At 51.9% G+C, this 15,417-nt stretch overlaps 1 protein-coding gene across 5 annotated transcripts; it reads left to right on the top strand.

Annotated features, from left to right (window-relative positions):
- Nucleotides 1-306: 306 nt before the first annotated feature.
- Nucleotides 307-14,081, top strand: SLC68A1 (solute carrier family 68 member 1). Of its 5 annotated transcripts, none has more exons than XM_077877831.1 (10): nucleotides 307-418; nucleotides 8,063-8,305; nucleotides 8,928-9,010; nucleotides 9,535-9,987; nucleotides 10,141-10,264; nucleotides 10,884-10,980; nucleotides 11,527-11,698; nucleotides 11,777-11,970; nucleotides 12,692-12,812; nucleotides 13,233-13,376. In XM_077877831.1, exons 2-10 carry the CDS (start codon nucleotides 8,138-8,140, stop codon nucleotides 13,237-13,239), a joined length of 1,419 nt encoding a protein of 472 aa, XP_077733957.1. In that variant the 5' UTR covers nucleotides 307-418; nucleotides 8,063-8,137; the 3' UTR covers nucleotides 13,240-13,376. The 5 variants fall into 5 exon arrangements, with proteins under 5 accessions (XP_077733957.1, XP_077733953.1, XP_077733954.1 ...); XM_077877828.1 differs by lacking the exon at nucleotides 12,692-12,812 and adding an exon at nucleotides 3,499-3,692 and having other exon boundaries at nucleotides 313-418; nucleotides 13,233-14,081; XM_077877829.1 differs by lacking the exon at nucleotides 12,692-12,812 and adding an exon at nucleotides 752-860 and having other exon boundaries at nucleotides 335-418; nucleotides 13,233-14,081.
- Nucleotides 14,082-15,417: the final 1,336 nt, after the last annotated feature.

The raw sequence follows: 15,417 nt of genomic DNA, 5'->3' as shown, positions 1-15,417 counted from the left end.
AGACTCTTAAGGTGCTGTGCTCTCTTCATCCCGGGAATTAACACTAAGGAAGGACGGGGAGAGGGAGGGGAGCGCTCAGAAAACCCTTATTGATTTGAACTGAAATTGTCTTTAAGCAACTATAGAGGTGAAAGAGAGGGGGTGAACCGTCAGGAGTCCAGGCCACTGCTCTCTTCTTGCCAGTGTCCACGTTTTCTTTTCCGTCCTTAAGGGCATGAGCCCGTGACAAACATGGCGGCGGCAGCCTCGGGCGCGGGCACCTGCCGGGGCGCGGTCCCGGGAGCCGCGCGGAGCCAATCGCCGGCTGGGGGAGGAGGGAGCGGCCGGGGAAGCCGCTGGCGGGACGCGCGCAGGCGCACTGCCTCGCACCTGGTTCCAGGCGGCCGCAGGATTAGGCTTCTCTCCTGCCACGATTGCGGTGAGGGGCTGGCCGGCGGCCCGGGCGCGGGGGCAGGAGCGGGCCGGACTGGGGGCCAATCCTACACAAAGGACGGACCCGCGGGGGACAGGAACGCTGTCTGCTCTGCGAGTCCTGGAGGCTGTCTGCGCGGGGGGCTGGGGGTGGGTGTCCCAGAGATGATCAGGTTGTGGGATGGGAGAGTCCTTGGGTCAGGGTGGGAGCAGTTTGGGCTCAAGGGGTGAGGGTGGAATCCTTGGCCGAAGGGCTCCTTGGGGGCTTGGGGTCGCGGGATGCATCAGGCCGGGATCCATTTCATTAATATAATGGCCCTTAACCCTGGTGGCACAGTAGAACCGCTTGGGGAGCTTTAAAAGAACACGACGTCGGGACCCATCCTTGACAATTCCGATTAAATTGGTCAGGAGTGAGGCCTGGGCCTCGATACGGAGCAGCCCCTCAGGTGATTTTAATGTGCAGACTGGCCGAAGAGCCACAGGTTTCAGCGCCAGCTATTGAGTAAAGAGCTCGTGGTTTAGCCCCCAGACTCCTCAGTGGCTTGGGAGGGGCGAGTGGTGCTAAGGTGAGGTCGCTGATCCTCCAGTGCTGCTGTAGTAGTGACCTGTGGGGGAGGGAGAGGGGGAAGGTCCCTCCCCCAGGAAGGTGAAAGTTCATTTCACCTTCCTGGGGGAGGAGGATAAGCCTATTACTATTTGGAGTGGAGGGTGTCCCACTGCCCCCAAGCCAGGGGAGGCCTCCTGCCAGGGCTGGACCCTGCAATGGGCAGGGAGACAAAGCAGGTGTGAAATAGGAAAGGCAGCAGATAATTCAGAGGTCCTCTGCTTGTTGAGAAGAGGACACACCTAATAATTCGTGCAGGGTGTTACACCTCTTCATTTCATTGGATGCTCCTGAGGACAGGTAGAGACTGGAATTGTTTTCTCCTGCTTCACAGATATAGGAACAAACTCAGATAGCTAGTTAGTAGTGATAAAGTTCAGATTGACTCAGGGTTCCCAACTCCAAATTATGCTTATTAGCAGCCTTTTCCCTCTGCATTAAACTGCTTCACACAGTCACTAATCCTTTTGGAGGGAATCGGCACCCACCCTTCTGATGCCCCTCATTCTAGGAGCCCCATCCCGCTTTCTTGGTTTCCTCCACCAAACCCACCAGCCCCCTACCACTATAGGTTGGTTCACAAATCAGGGAGATGCTACTGTTTCCATCCATTCTAGTTCTTTATCTTCCAGAAGCCTGATGGGTCGAAAGGAGTGAGTTTTCATGTGGGGGGATTCCTTCCAAACTGATGTGACTCTGTCACCTCACCAACCCGCAGTGCCCTCCCCCCCATCCCACTGTCCTCAGGATAGACTCTTGTGTGTGATTTACGGAGCCCCCTGATCTGCTGTCTTTCTACCTCCTTGCCCTGAGTTCTCTTTCCATAGCTCTCTTGTATTCGCTTTCCTTGCACATGGTACAAGCTTAATAAATGTTGCTTTTTTTTTTTTTAATGTTGCTTTTTGTTATCACTCTTCCCCTTTGTGCACCTGTTGCCTTGCAATACATGTGTTATTCAGGGCACATCAAGGTTCTCCTGGTTGCCTCTTTCTGACTCCCACAGCCAAGCTGAACGGAGGTGCATAGTGGGATTTGGGGGTGGCGACGGGATTTAGGGCTGCTGCTCTTCCCTAGTTCTGTGGATGCCCAAATTGGCCTTTTAGGGGCAAATTGACTCAGCAGGCATTCACTGAGCACCTACTGTGTGAAGGAGCCTGGTGGAAGCAGGGAGTAGAAAACTGGGGTCTGACCTGGCTCTGCTCTTAAGGAGCTTGGGTGCTGGTGGAGGGTATGGGAGGCATCTGGGTCCTGATAAAGGAGGAAGGGGAAAGAATACCTGACTAGGTTTACTTGGGAAGGCTTGGCCACTGAACTAGGCCTTGAATCAGCAGGATTTGATTAGATGGTGGTGGGGTTGAGCATAGTGACATGAGAAATGCTGGGATTTTTTTTAGTCAAAGACGCTGGTTTTGAATCTTTGCTCCAGTACCTAATAACTTTTTATTTATTTAACCTCCAGAGCAGAGCATTGGTTTCTTCGTTTATAAAATGAGATGGAAATAGTAACAAGAGTTGTAAGGATTCTTAATGAGAGATGTGAAAGCCAGACATACCCAGATGCCTGAGAAATGATATGTAGTTACATCTAGGGTATTTTAAGTGGAAGGAACAGCATGAACAAAGGTGTGGAGGTGGCATTTAAAAGAGAATTTGAGGGATGGCAGGATATACCAGGCAGCAAGAGGCATCAGTGTTGGGTGCTGGAGAGACTACTTAAGTTATGGATTGGACAGAAGGGGACACTGAGTGAATGAAACCTTTTAAAGATCATGAAACCACACTTCAGAGACATGAAAAAGAATAACAGTAGCTACTGTTTGTTGAAGATCTCCTATGTGCCAGGCACTGTGCTTGGTGCTTTATATTCCTTTTGTGTTCCAGCCCTGCAGCAATTCAAGAGGTTGGCATCATCCCCAGTGCTCGCTTCGGCAGCACATATACTAAAATTGGCATCATCCCCACTTTATAGATGAGACCAAGGCCCAGGGAGAGAGAAATGCTGGCTCAAAGCCACATAAATGGGACCATCCCAGCACGAGGGTGGAGTGGGCTCTGGGGACCTCCAACAGATGCTCTTGCCAGGTGCCAAGCTGGGGGTGGCGTTGGCTGAGTTACAGGATATTTCACCCGGCTTATGCAATGAGGTTGGTGTGGGTTCCAAGCTGTTCCTCCCCTGGAGAGGCAGGGCTGTTGTTCTCTGCTGGGAAGTATTGAGGGTGGGGAGGATTAGAAGGGGAAGGTGTTTCCTGAGGGAGGAGTGGAATCTGGAAGAGAAACTGGCTGCAGTGGCCCTGCATACTCCTCCCCCAGCTCTCTCCTGGGCAGAGGCTTACCTGGACAGGTTCCCCTGACTCCAACTCTGGCCTGTGGCTGGGGCTTGTATCTGGCACTCTTGAACTGTGCATGTGTTCCTGCTATTTGTGGACTCTCCTCTCCTGACATATCCTATCTTTTCTCTCAAATTCCCTTACCATGGGAAGGAGCCAGATTACCAGGATATTCCCTTGCTCCTACTCCAATCTTTTATGAGTGAGCCCAAGAAAAAGCCAGTTTCTGAACATCTTCCATGTAACAATGCTGGGGGCTTCTGGACATTCGTTTCGTCGTTCCTACATTCCTTTGAAGGATAGGCATTATTATTCCCGTTCTACACGTGGGGACACCAAGGCTCAGGGTAAGTCACTCGAGGTTGCGTTTTTAGTAGGAAACACAGTTAGGATTTAAACTCAGCCTCTCCTGATGGCAAAAGTCACGCCTTTCTCATGTCACAATCCTCTGAGGTTTTCTTTTCTTTCTTTTTTTTTTTTTTTTTTTTTCCCTCTGAGGTTTTCTACCATTACTCCAGCACTAGTGCAGGGAGCCAGCTGGTGGCAAGGCCAGGGGCTTGCCTGCAGGGTTCAACTCCAGCAACCAGGGTAGGTCACTAGATATCTGGGTAGGGGGCTGGGAGGCTTTACTCCCTTTGGACAAAGGCTTTGGAAGTGAGATGGTAGCAGGGGTGTGTGTGTGGCTGGGTGCTGGTGGTGGTGGTGGTGGTGGTGATGGTGGTGATGGTGATGGTGGGGTGGTGGTGATTCTGAAAGCCCTTGGGGAATCCGAGAAAGTGAGCTGGGTTAAGGATAAACAATGGAAGTAGACATTGTGCTTTACAACCCCAAAACACCTTTAGATTAATACTCACCTCGTCCTTGTGTGGTGGCTTCAGGAGGTCTGAGAGGCTCAATAGCAATAATCGCTGAAGTTTGAGTGTCCACTGCACTTAAGTGCTTTAGAGTATTTTTTCCTTGACTGCTAACAATAGTCTTCAGAAGGTTGATGGCATATTGCAGATCAAGAGACAGGCATAGAGAAGTTAAGCAAATTGCTCCAGGTCACACACATAGTAACTGGTAGAGTCAGGACTTAGGAGACCCTCAATTGTGTTTTCCTTCTATGTTCTTAGAAAGTGGCAGGGAAACTTTTAGGATGATGGATATGTTCATGATCTCAACTGTGATGACAGTTTCACAGGTGTATGTATATGTTAAAGCTAATCAGGCTGTACACTTTTAATATGTGCAGATCATTATGTGTCACTTGTACCTCAATAAAGCTGTGGGGGGAAAAGCATTTCCCACCAAATGTTCATTTGGGGGCTGAAGGGCTCCAGGGGGAGGCTATCTGTCCATCCTCCTGCTTTGGGGCAAGGTAGGATCACTGGAGCCCGGGAAAGATTCTCACAGACTTACCAGCTGCTTCCAGGTTGTTCTGGCTGCTTCAACTTCTTCATTCCCCAACACTGGGCATAGGCGGGCACCAGTTGGATCTCTTGAGTGAATTGCCCTCATTTCTCAATGAGCCTGAGAGACCCCACTGGGATTCCCTCACTATTCCCCCCTCAGGGCCTATTTTTCTACCAGAGAATAGTTTCATCCGGCCCACTCTCTCCAAGGATGAAGGGCAAAGATGCAGGCCCTGCCCTGGGAAACTCCACAGTTGGGGTGTTATGGGGGCAGGCAGGAGAGTGTGGTACAGTGGCAGGAGGCATCAGTGAGGGTCTGGAGAAAATCTGGTCACGGTGCCGGCTCCTGAAAGATGGGGAGGTGGGAGGCCACTTCTGGGAGGAATGCTGCCGAGAACAAGAGCCTGGCCAGAGGAGAGAGTGACTTGAAGACCCAGGGGAGGTCAGGCTGGACAGAGGCCCCTGGGCACAGAGTGGGAGCCATAGGGGGTCATGGGGGAAGGACAGGTCCTGGGGGGTCACTACTGTTGGGTTAGGGTTGAAGTTGGCTCTCCAGGGCCTGACCATGATGGGAGGCTAAAGTTTCAGCTCTGTGTGTGTGCGTGCGTGCATGCATGCATGCTCGCTCCAACACGTAGACCACACCATGGGTAGGCTTGAGTCACGAGGACTCAAAGAGGAACAGCCCCTGGGGGTATGTGTAAGGCTCCTGGGGCTACTGGAACAGATGACCACAAACTGGGTGGCTGAAAACAACCAAAATTTATTCTCTCACGGTCTGAAAAAACGCTGATTGGTCATGTTCCCTCCAGAGGCTCTAGGGAAGACTCATTTCTTGCTTCCTTCTAGCTTCTGGTGGTTGCCTGTGGTCCTTGGCAGTCAGTCCTTGGCTTTTAGCTGCATCCTTAAACTTTCTGCCTTTGTCCACACACAGCTATCTGTCTTTTTTCTTTTTCTTTCTTTTCTTTTCTTTTCTTTTCCCTCCCTTCTTTCTTTCTTTCTTTCTTTCTTTCTTTCTTTCTTTCTTTCTTTCTTTCTTTTCTTTCTTTTCTTTCTTTTCTTTCTTTTCTTTCTTTTCTTTCTATTTTTATTTATTTATTCATGAGAGACACACAGAGGCAGAGACACAGGCAGAGAATCCTAGGCGGGACTCAATCCCAGGACTCTAGGATCACACCCTGAGCCTAAGGTAGACGCTCAACTGCTGAGCCCAGGTGTCCCAAGCTGTCTTTCTTTCTTGTGTGTGTGTCTTTCTCTAAATTTCCCTCTCCCTGTAAGGGGTCACCTGAATTCACTGTGATCTCGTCTTAACTTGGTTACATCCACACAGATCCTGTTTCCAGATAAGGTCACACTTGGGGTTAGAGCTCGAACATGCCTGTGTGTGTGTGTGTGTGTGTGTGTGTGTGTGTGTGTGAGTGAGGGGGTTATAGGGCGCGGGGGACAGGATTTAACTCACAGCAGGGATTTTGAGAGAGGGAAATCCTCATAGCTTCCCTCTGGGGATCAGCCAAGCACACAAAGGGTTACTTTTCTGAAAAGAGAATGGCAGCTTTGAATCTAAAAAAGGAGTCAGGCCTAAGTCAAGTCAAGCCTCACTGCCTGCCCCCTGCCACCGAAACTGGTCACCGCCCTGCAGCCTACTACCTGCAGAATCTGATTCCTCCCCAGATCTCCTGAGTCAAAATCTGCATTCTGATGAAGTTGCCTGTGTGACTGGAAAGCATGTTCCAGTTTGAGAAGGCCCGTTCTAATAAAAATCTGACTTTTATTTCCTCCCCTCTTGTGGTCAACCTGCCCATCCAGCCTCTGCATACAAGTCAGCCGGGTTGGAAGCCAGGCACCCACCCCATGCTTTGTTCTTTCTTCTCATGTAACATGTTCTTAGATTTCTCTTCTGCATATCAACGTGGTCCACGTGCTTCTCTGGAGTGTCGGCCTTGCTGAGCCTGTCCATTTGGTGCATTCTTGGGCCGTGTCCAATTTTTTGCTCTTTATTACTGCTGCTACTGTGAACATCGCTATAGTATTCCTTTGAGGCTGGCTCCTTGAGGTGGAATTTCCAGAATCAAAGTGCATGACTGGTTGTGGACTCTCACTTATATACCTATGGAACCTGACATCACAGCAATTTTCTCTGTTCCACCCAACAGTGCATAGGAACCTGATTTAGAAAGTCAAGTAGCAGGAAAGGCTTCAGAACCAGATGGGTGGGGTCAGATCCCCTGCTTTTTTGCAGTATGACATTGGGCAAATGACTCAACATCTCTGAGCTTGGGATTGCTCTCTTTTTAACACTATAATGGTGCTATAAATTTTGTAGGCATTTTATTTTATTTTTTTATTTTTTTATTTTTTTCTTTTCTTTTTATTTATTTATTTATGATAGTCACAGAGAGAGAGAGAGAGAGAGAGAGAGAGAGGGAGGGAGGCAGAGACACAAGCAAAGGGAGAAGCAGGCTCCATGCACTGGGAGCCCGACGTGGGATTCGATCCTGGGTCTCCAGGATCGCGCCCTGGGCCAAAGGCAGGTGCCAAACCGCTGCGCCACCCAGGGATCCCTGTAGGCATTTTATAAAGATAATCATGACACCACCACCATCTATTTATTGAGCACTTTCCAAGAGTTACCTCACTTGATCTTGACATTCCTCTGCAGAGTAGGCATGATCATCCCTCTTTTTCCCTTTTACAGAAGAGGAAACTGAGGTGTGTGTTAAGTAGCTTGCCTGATGTTATAGGGGGCATTGTGTGCCCAGGCCCACAGTTGACACATCCAGATTGTTAAGGTTCTTGTGATAAGACGGTGTGGATGAAAAAAGATGCTGAGCACACTGCCCTAGCACATGACCTGGTTTAGCACTCATGGGATGCCTGACTTCTTTTCCCACGCCTTTATCAGTTGTCTTGGGTTACTCTCGATAGTGGTGTATCTAGCCCAGCACTGTTTCAACTATATGTCATCGATGTTCTCCAGCTTTATTTTGCGTACAAACTTCCTCCCAGTGGAAATGAGGGGCTTTTTGGTTTTGTTTTAAAGATTTATTTACCATTTTAGAGAGAGAGCATGGGCGGGGGGGGGGGGGGGAGGTGGAGGGGGAGAGGGAAAGGAGAAGCAGACTTCCATTGAGCAGGGTGCTTGATGTGGGTCTGAATTCTAGGACCCTGAGATTATGATCCTAGACAAAGGCAGATGCTTAACTGACTGAGCCACCCAGGTGCCCCTGGATATGAGTTTTTAAATGATTCAGAGATCTGGGGTTACAGTAGAGCCAGTAGAGCTGGCTCTGAGCCTTGCAGCTAACTGGCTCCTTCTTCCCCAGGGACAAGGATGGCCAGACTGCTCTTGGAAGTGAGCACTCCTCAGTGTTCCTGGGGCTGACACTGAGCTGGCAGCCATGGGGCTGGGCAGGCTCCAGGCCTGGATGCTGGGCCTTCCTACAGCTGTGGTCTATGGCTCCCTGGCCCTCTTCATCTCTATTCTGCACAATGTGTTCCTGCTTTACTATGTGGACACCTTTGTCTCAGTGTACAAGATCAACAAAGCTGCCTTCTGGGTTGGAGAGGTAGGCCAGCAGTGGATGGGAGTTGGGCAGATTGCAGGGCTGGGTGCCACCCAGTCTGGAGCATGGGGCAGGCCAGGTTGCCCTCCATGATTCAGCAAGAAAAGCTGGAGCTGGAGGTGTCCATGAGTCCTCCTTCTCTTGGCCACTCTCCTATGAGCCTGGCACTGTTCTAGATATTCACATATGTGGTATCATATATTCATATATATTAATTCATCAGCTGGATAAATTTGCCCCAGATGGGTGGGAGTTTGATGGGGGTAGTGGCTGGGAGAGTGTCTTTGTTTTGTTTTAAATATTTTATTTATTTTTTCATGAGAGACGCACAGAGAGAGGCAGTGACGTAGGCAGGGGGAGAAGCAGGTTCCCTGCAAGGGAGCCCAATGTGGGACTTGATCCCCGGACCCGGGATCACACCTTGAGCTGAAGGCAGAGGCTCAACTGCTGAGCCACCCAGGCATCTCGGTAGAGTAGGTTTTAGCAGAGGGACGGCCTCTTTGCAAAGGTTTGCAGGCAGGAAAGCTGGGCTCATCTTTGAGGGGTGGTGAGCAGGCTGGGTAGGGAAAACTCTGAGAGATGCAGCCACCTGGAGCCTACCCGCCCCTCTCCCCTCTGCCCACAGACGGTGTTTCTCCTCTGGAACAGCCTCAACGACCCCCTCTTCGGCTGGCTGAGTGACCGTCAGTTCCTCAGCTCCCAGCCCCGGTTTGTGTCCTGGGGATGGCTCAGGGGTGCCTCTATTTGGGGTGGGGAAAGAAAGGGAGACCATTTCCACTTTTTGACCAGGCTCTTTCCCTTCCCAAGGTCAGGCAGGTGGGAGAAATGACTTTGACTAACTTGCCTTGCTCACCTGGGGCAAGGTTTACCCCAGCTTGGCTTGTCAGGTCCTCAGAACAGGAAGCAGTACAGCAAACGCTCTCTGTTGCTTCTGGCAGATTCCTTGACCCCATCCCTGCTTAGGCCCAGCACTGCCCCCAACCCTGAGAAGTAGATATCCCACCACCCTTTGGTCATCAGCCTTGGCAGACTGGCAAGGGAGCAGACAGAGCATACCCTCCAGTGGGTTGTGCTTCCTAAATCAGAGGCTGAGGACGTGGGGCTCAGTGGGATCACTCTGACGTGAGTCCTGTGCTCTGGGCCTCTGTCCTTCCTTGGAGGCCTGGGCAGGGGGAGCTGTGGCTTGCCAAGTTGGTAAAAGCAGCTCCCACCTTTTCTCCTCTCCTCGGCAGGTCGGGTGCCAGGCTCTCCTCGAGGGCTGTGGTGCTGGCACGGGTGCGGGCCCTGGGCTGGCATGGGCCGCTGTTGGCACTGTCGTTCCTGGCATTCTGGGTGCCCTGGGCCCCGGCTGGCCTGCAGTTCTTGCTGTGCCTGTGCCTCTATGATGGCTTCCTGACGCTCGTCGACCTGCACCATCATGCCTTGCTGGCTGACCTGGCCCTCTCTGCCCACGACCGTACCCACCTCAACTTCTACTGCTCCCTCTTCAGTGCGGCTGGCTCCCTCTCTGTCTTTGCCTCCTATGCCTTCTGGAACAAGGAAGATTTCTCTTCCTTCCGCGCCTTCTGTGTGGCACTGGCCACCGGCTCTGGGCTGGGCTTTGTGGGGGCCACATGGCTGCTTAGGCGGCAGGTTGAGGCAGCTGGCAGGGAGCCAGGGTGCCCAGCCTTGGCTGTGGATGGCGGGTGAGTGGCCCTGGCCCAGCCCTCTGGGTTCCCACCAGCACTCTTCTGAGTGGGATTTCAACACTGAGTCCCCTGTTTGATGGGTGGCTGCCCTGGGTGGCGGATGGCTCTGGCCCAGCCCTTGGCCATTGGTGACCCCCCTCTGCCCTGTAGCCTGTGTGGAGAGGAGCTGCTCACGGGCTGCCAGGACGCAGGCAGCATCACTTTGGGCCAGTACCTCCGGCAGCTGGCACGCCACCGGAACTTCCTGTGGTTCGTGGGCATGGACCTGGTACAGGTATTGGAGCACCTCCCCAGCTCAACAGCTAGGATGTGCCTCACTCTAGGGAACGGGCTCCTTAAAAGCTGGGAAAGCAGTTGTGGGCCTCGTGTGAGGGCTTCTGGGTGATTGGCTAGTGGGAACACAGGTCGGGTAGTTAGGAGAACCAGATTCCAGTACCGTCAGAACTCCTAACTCCCTGTGTGATCTTAGGCAGGACTGTCTGTCTTCACCTGCAAAATGAGGGTGTGAAAATGAGGTGCCCTTTGGGAACTCTGTGACAATCTTTTTGAAACACTGAATGCCGTGCCTAAGACATGTATATAAATAAGCTAGCCAAATTCAGCTATACATGGGATGGTATTGATATCATCAAGCATGTTTTACTAAAGTGTTTTCAATTAAAGAGAAAAAAACTCAATCATTCAGTTGACAATTTTATCATTCCTTCTACCTATTAGCAAAATTAGATAAGCAATAGGAATTTGGTGTTGGGTTTTATTTTGGCACCTTCTGTAAGGAGGGACACGGGGTTAAAGTCTACCGCCAGCCACTCCCTTGTTGGCTTCCGGCCTTCCCAATCCCCACCCCCACCCACCAGCCCAGCAGCCACCTTACTGCCCCCTTTGGGTTGCAGGTCTTTCACTGCCACTTCAACAGCAACTTCTTCCCCCTCTTCCTGGAGCATCTGTTGTCAGACCACATCTCCCTCTCCACAGGCTCCTTCCTTTTGGGTGAGTGGGTGCCCCAGGCTGGCGGCAAGGACAGAAGCTTGCACCCCAGCTGCTACCGCAGCTCCCTCCCCAAAGGAGCCTGGTGGTGGCTGCAGAGGGCCTAAGCCACTGCCAACTGTGGGGTTGCGCCCCAGCCTCCAGCTGTTTTTGTGGGGAAGGGCCCGGAGCCTGTTGTGCTGTGAATAGTGCAGCACTGCTCTCCTGGTGATCTGGACGATGGTGCCCCCCAGAGGTGAGGCAGCACAGTGGCCGGTTCACAGCAGGGCTGCGGGGCTTGGGTGTGTGGCTTGACTGCTGTTCTCTGTGTAGCCTTGGGCGTGTTTTGTTTAATCTCTTTGGGCCTCCATTTACCATCTGTAAAGTCGGGATAATAATAGTACTTACCCTAAAGGGTGGTGAGGATTCAGTAAAAGGATGTGAAGCTCATAGCACAGACCTGGCACATCAGGTGTTGTCGATGCCAGCTCTGATTCCGATTGTCAGGATGTGGATAATGTGGAAGCTGCTGTGGCGGTGCCCTCTGACAAGCCCCCACCCCCCATCCAGGCATCTCCTACGTCGCTCCCCACCTCAACAACCTCTACTTCTTGCCCCTGTGCCAGCGCTGGGGTGTCTACACTGTGGTGCGGGGGCTGTTCCTGCTCAAGCTGGGCCTGAGCCTGCTCATGCTATTGGCCGGGCCTGACCGCCCTGGCCTCCTCTGCCTCTTCATTGCCAGGTAGGCACTGCCCCTGCCCCCCACCCCCGCACCTCTGTTCACCCCTTCATTCTTGTCCCCTTTTCTCTTCGCTGGCAGCAACCGTGTCTTCACTGAGGGCACCTGTAAGCTGTTGACTCTGGTGGTCACTGATCTGGTGGATGAGGACCTGGTGCTGAACCACCGCAAGCAGGCAGCCTCAGCTCTTCTCTTTGGCATGGTGGCCCTGGTGACCAAGCCAGGCCAGACCTTTGCCCCGCTGCTGGGCACCTGGCTGCTGTGCTTCTACACAGGTGAGGGCCTGGGGGGTTGGCACAGGGCTCTTGAGGTTCCAGGGGTCAAAGCTTACCTGGCACACGAGCTGACAAGCTGGGTCCATAACAGAGACAGAATGGAAACCCACCAACCAAGGCTGTCCCTGGGCCACCCTTCCTCTGCCTCTTCCCATGTGGGTTTAGGGACTGAGTCTCCCAGTTCTTCCAGTCTTTCGATAGTTCCTTCATTTGTTCATTCATTCATTCATTCATTCATTCATTCATTCATTCAACAAATGTGTATAGAATACTTTCTCGACTAGGAGCTGCTCCGGGTCCCTTTAGGGAGGTAACAATGGTTTTTGGCTTCATGGAACTTATTATATTCCACATTCCCTATTCCAGAGGGATGGGTGGGTTGGTGATAAACAGCCAAACAAGAAAATAGCAGGTGGTGGGGAAAGAGATGGTAAAATTTGCAGTGTGACTGAGGAGCTACTTCGTGTGATCCAGGAAGGCCTCTCTGAGGAGGTGACCCCTAGGATGTGGACCGATGGCAGGAATCTGGTCTACAAAGATATCCATGAATCCCAGGCAGAAGGTGGGGCAGGTACAAAGGCCTGAGGTCTCAGGAGTGGTTAGGAGATGAGGCTGGGAAAGCAGAGGGCTCTGTCAGGCAGGGCTTGGCTTTTATTTTTGATGTGAAGAAAAACTATTGCAAAACTTTATATTGAATAAATTTTTAATTTATTCATGAAAGATACACAGAGGGAGAGACACAGAGACACAGGCAGACACAGACACAGAGAGGGAAGCCTGATGCGGAACTTAATCCCAGGACCCCCGGATCACGACCTGAGCCAAAGGCAGATACTCAACCAGTGAGCTACCCTGGTGCCCTATTGCAAAGATTTTAAGCAGAGCAGTGGCATGGTCTGCTCTGTTTTTTAAAGTTCACATTGACCTGTATGGAGAATGGGTCGTGGCGAGGCTGTGGCAGAGGCCAGGGAAGCTTGGAACAGGTGGTACCAGGGGATTGGAAGAAAGTGTGGGATGTGTTTTGGAATTGGGGGAAGGACTGGCCGTTGAGTGGTGATGTTAGCTGAAGAAACCAGGAAGACTGAGGTTCTGGGGTGGATGGTGGTACCAGTCACCAAGAAGGGAAGAACAGGGGAGAAGCAAGGTTGGGGTAGGAATTGAGTTGTGGTTTAGACGTGCATGTGTGTCATTGGATGTGGTGCTGTGGACTTCAGAAGAGACCAGGGCTTACCCTGTTCTTTCTGCATGCTCTCTCATCCTAGGTCATGATCTCTTCCAGCAGCCCCCACTGAACCCTGTGGGGAGTGCCCAGCCCTGGCCAGAGCCCCCGGCCCCACCCCCAGCACAGGCCCCGACACTCCGCCAGGGCTGCTTCTACCTGCTGGTGCTGGTGCCCATCACCTGTGCTCTGCTGCAGTTGTTCACCTGGTCCCAGTTCACACTGCATGGGAGACGCCTGCACATGGTCAAAGCCCAGCGCCAGAACCTATCACGGGCCCAGGCCCTGGATGTTAAGATGGTGTGAGGGGCGGGCACAGCAAGGTCACCCTGCTGAGGATGCTATCACAGCCCTGGGCAGGAGCCACTCTTGCCAACCCCTCATCCTGTTACTCTGCCTTCCTGGGGCACAACATCCTGCTACTCTGCCTTCCTGGGACAGATGCAGAGTGTGGGGAGCTCCTGGGGCTGAGCCAGGGGCATCACTGAAGTCTCCATTCCTGCTTGGCTGTCTGGCCCAGCTTCAGCAAGGGCCTGGCTGTGTGCTCAGGGACCTGCTTCCCCCTGTGGGGCAGGAGGAAGAAGAGGACCAAGAGGGGATGGGGCTGTCCTGTGGTCACATGGGGTTGCTATGGGGCACAGAGGCCTAACCCACTACCTGACTGGGGCTGGTGCTCTGTGTGGGCTCAGAAGCCACTTTCACCCATTCAGGGGAAGCTGTGAGTCCCACTGCCCTCTCCTTCCACCTTTCCAGCAGTTTCTCTGACCTCTCTGCTTCAGCTGTGCCTGAAGTAGCATGCCCCACCTGTGGCAGGGCTTCCTCACCCTTACCTGACCTCTAAAAGAGGTTCATTTCATCACAGACTGATTAAAGTCGGTCATTTCTATTCCCATTCCTGAGGTCTGTGCTTTGTGTGGGAGTGGTGGGTTGGTGGGTCTGAGGAACAGAATTCCTCACTTAATAGGAAAAGTACTCGGAGAACATTTTTCCACAGATGAGTTGGTGGGGGTTGGGGGAGACATCCTCATCAGATTCACAGAGGTAGCAGGGAGAGTGTGTGGACCAGTAGCTGCATGGGCATCTGGAAGCAAAGTGGCTTAAGGCCTGTGCTCATGTCCCGGTGCATTTCCTATACACCACTACCAGACACACAGAGGCCGAGACAGAGGCAGAGGGAGAAGTAGGCTCCATGCAGGAAGCCCAATGTGGGACTTGATCCTGGCACCTTGGGGTCACGCCCTGAGCTGAAGGCAGACACTCAACTGCTGAACCACCCAGGCATCCCTGTTCTGATTTTCTCTGAAACTGGAGGCCTCAGTTAACCAAGAGCCTATTATGGTGGCAGAGACAATTAGAAACCCCCAGGGAACCTTCTGGGTGCTGGAAAAGCAGGTGCTCCCTCTGAGCAAGGAAAAGCAGCTGCTTCCAAGACTGAGGTCTTCAACTTTGGAGTCACTGGGAGCTCTCAAAAATACTGATGTCTTGAATTCTGTTCCCCAGGATTCTGATTTCATGGGTTCTGGGCTATGGCTTGGGCACTGGGGTGTTGGAAAGCTCTGTGATTTTACTGTGCAGCTGGGATTAAACACCTGTGCTCTAGGTCGGTGTTTCTCAACCTAGAGACGTTAGAAGCTGGACAGTTCTTTGTTGCAAATATTTAGGGCAGCATCCTTGGCCTCTGCCTAGACACCAGTAGCTTTTCCCTACCAGGTGTGACAACCAAATGTCCCCAGACATTGGCAAACGTGTCCCCCTTGATTGGGAACTACTGCTCAAGGCCAGGTTTTTGAGGGTGTGTAGTGGCTAAAAATTTAGGCTCTAGGGCTATATTGCCTGGGTTCAAGTCTTAGCTAATAGAGGGCAGAGCTTTGGGAAATTACATCATCTTTCTTCTTCTGCAAATGGATAATAAAAATACCCATTTTGTAGGGTTGATAGGAGGATCAAATAGGTTAACATTTGCAAAATGCCTGGCAATTCCTCCCCCCACCCCCACCAAGTATACAGGTTTAAAATGGAGAACTGAGTAGTCAGAAAATGAGTGTGGGCCCCAGGAACCACCATTTTATTAATAAGTTCCTGAGCTTCTTATCCATGTGAAAATTTTGACTTCAGGGATGTCAGGAGGTGCTCCCCTCATTCAAAGTGGTCTCACTCATGGTATGTGCAGGGCTGGAACCCTTAGTACCTGAGCAGGGCTCTGGCATGAGCACCATCTTCTCTGTATT

The sequence above is a fragment of the Canis aureus genome, chromosome 29 (assembly GCF_053574225.1).
Source record: "Canis aureus isolate CA01 chromosome 29, VMU_Caureus_v.1.0, whole genome shotgun sequence".
In the NCBI taxonomy this organism is placed as follows: Eukaryota; Metazoa; Chordata; class Mammalia; order Carnivora; family Canidae; genus Canis; species Canis aureus.
Note: the sequence above shows the minus strand (reverse complement) of the source record. Positions and strands in the feature narration are given on the sequence as shown.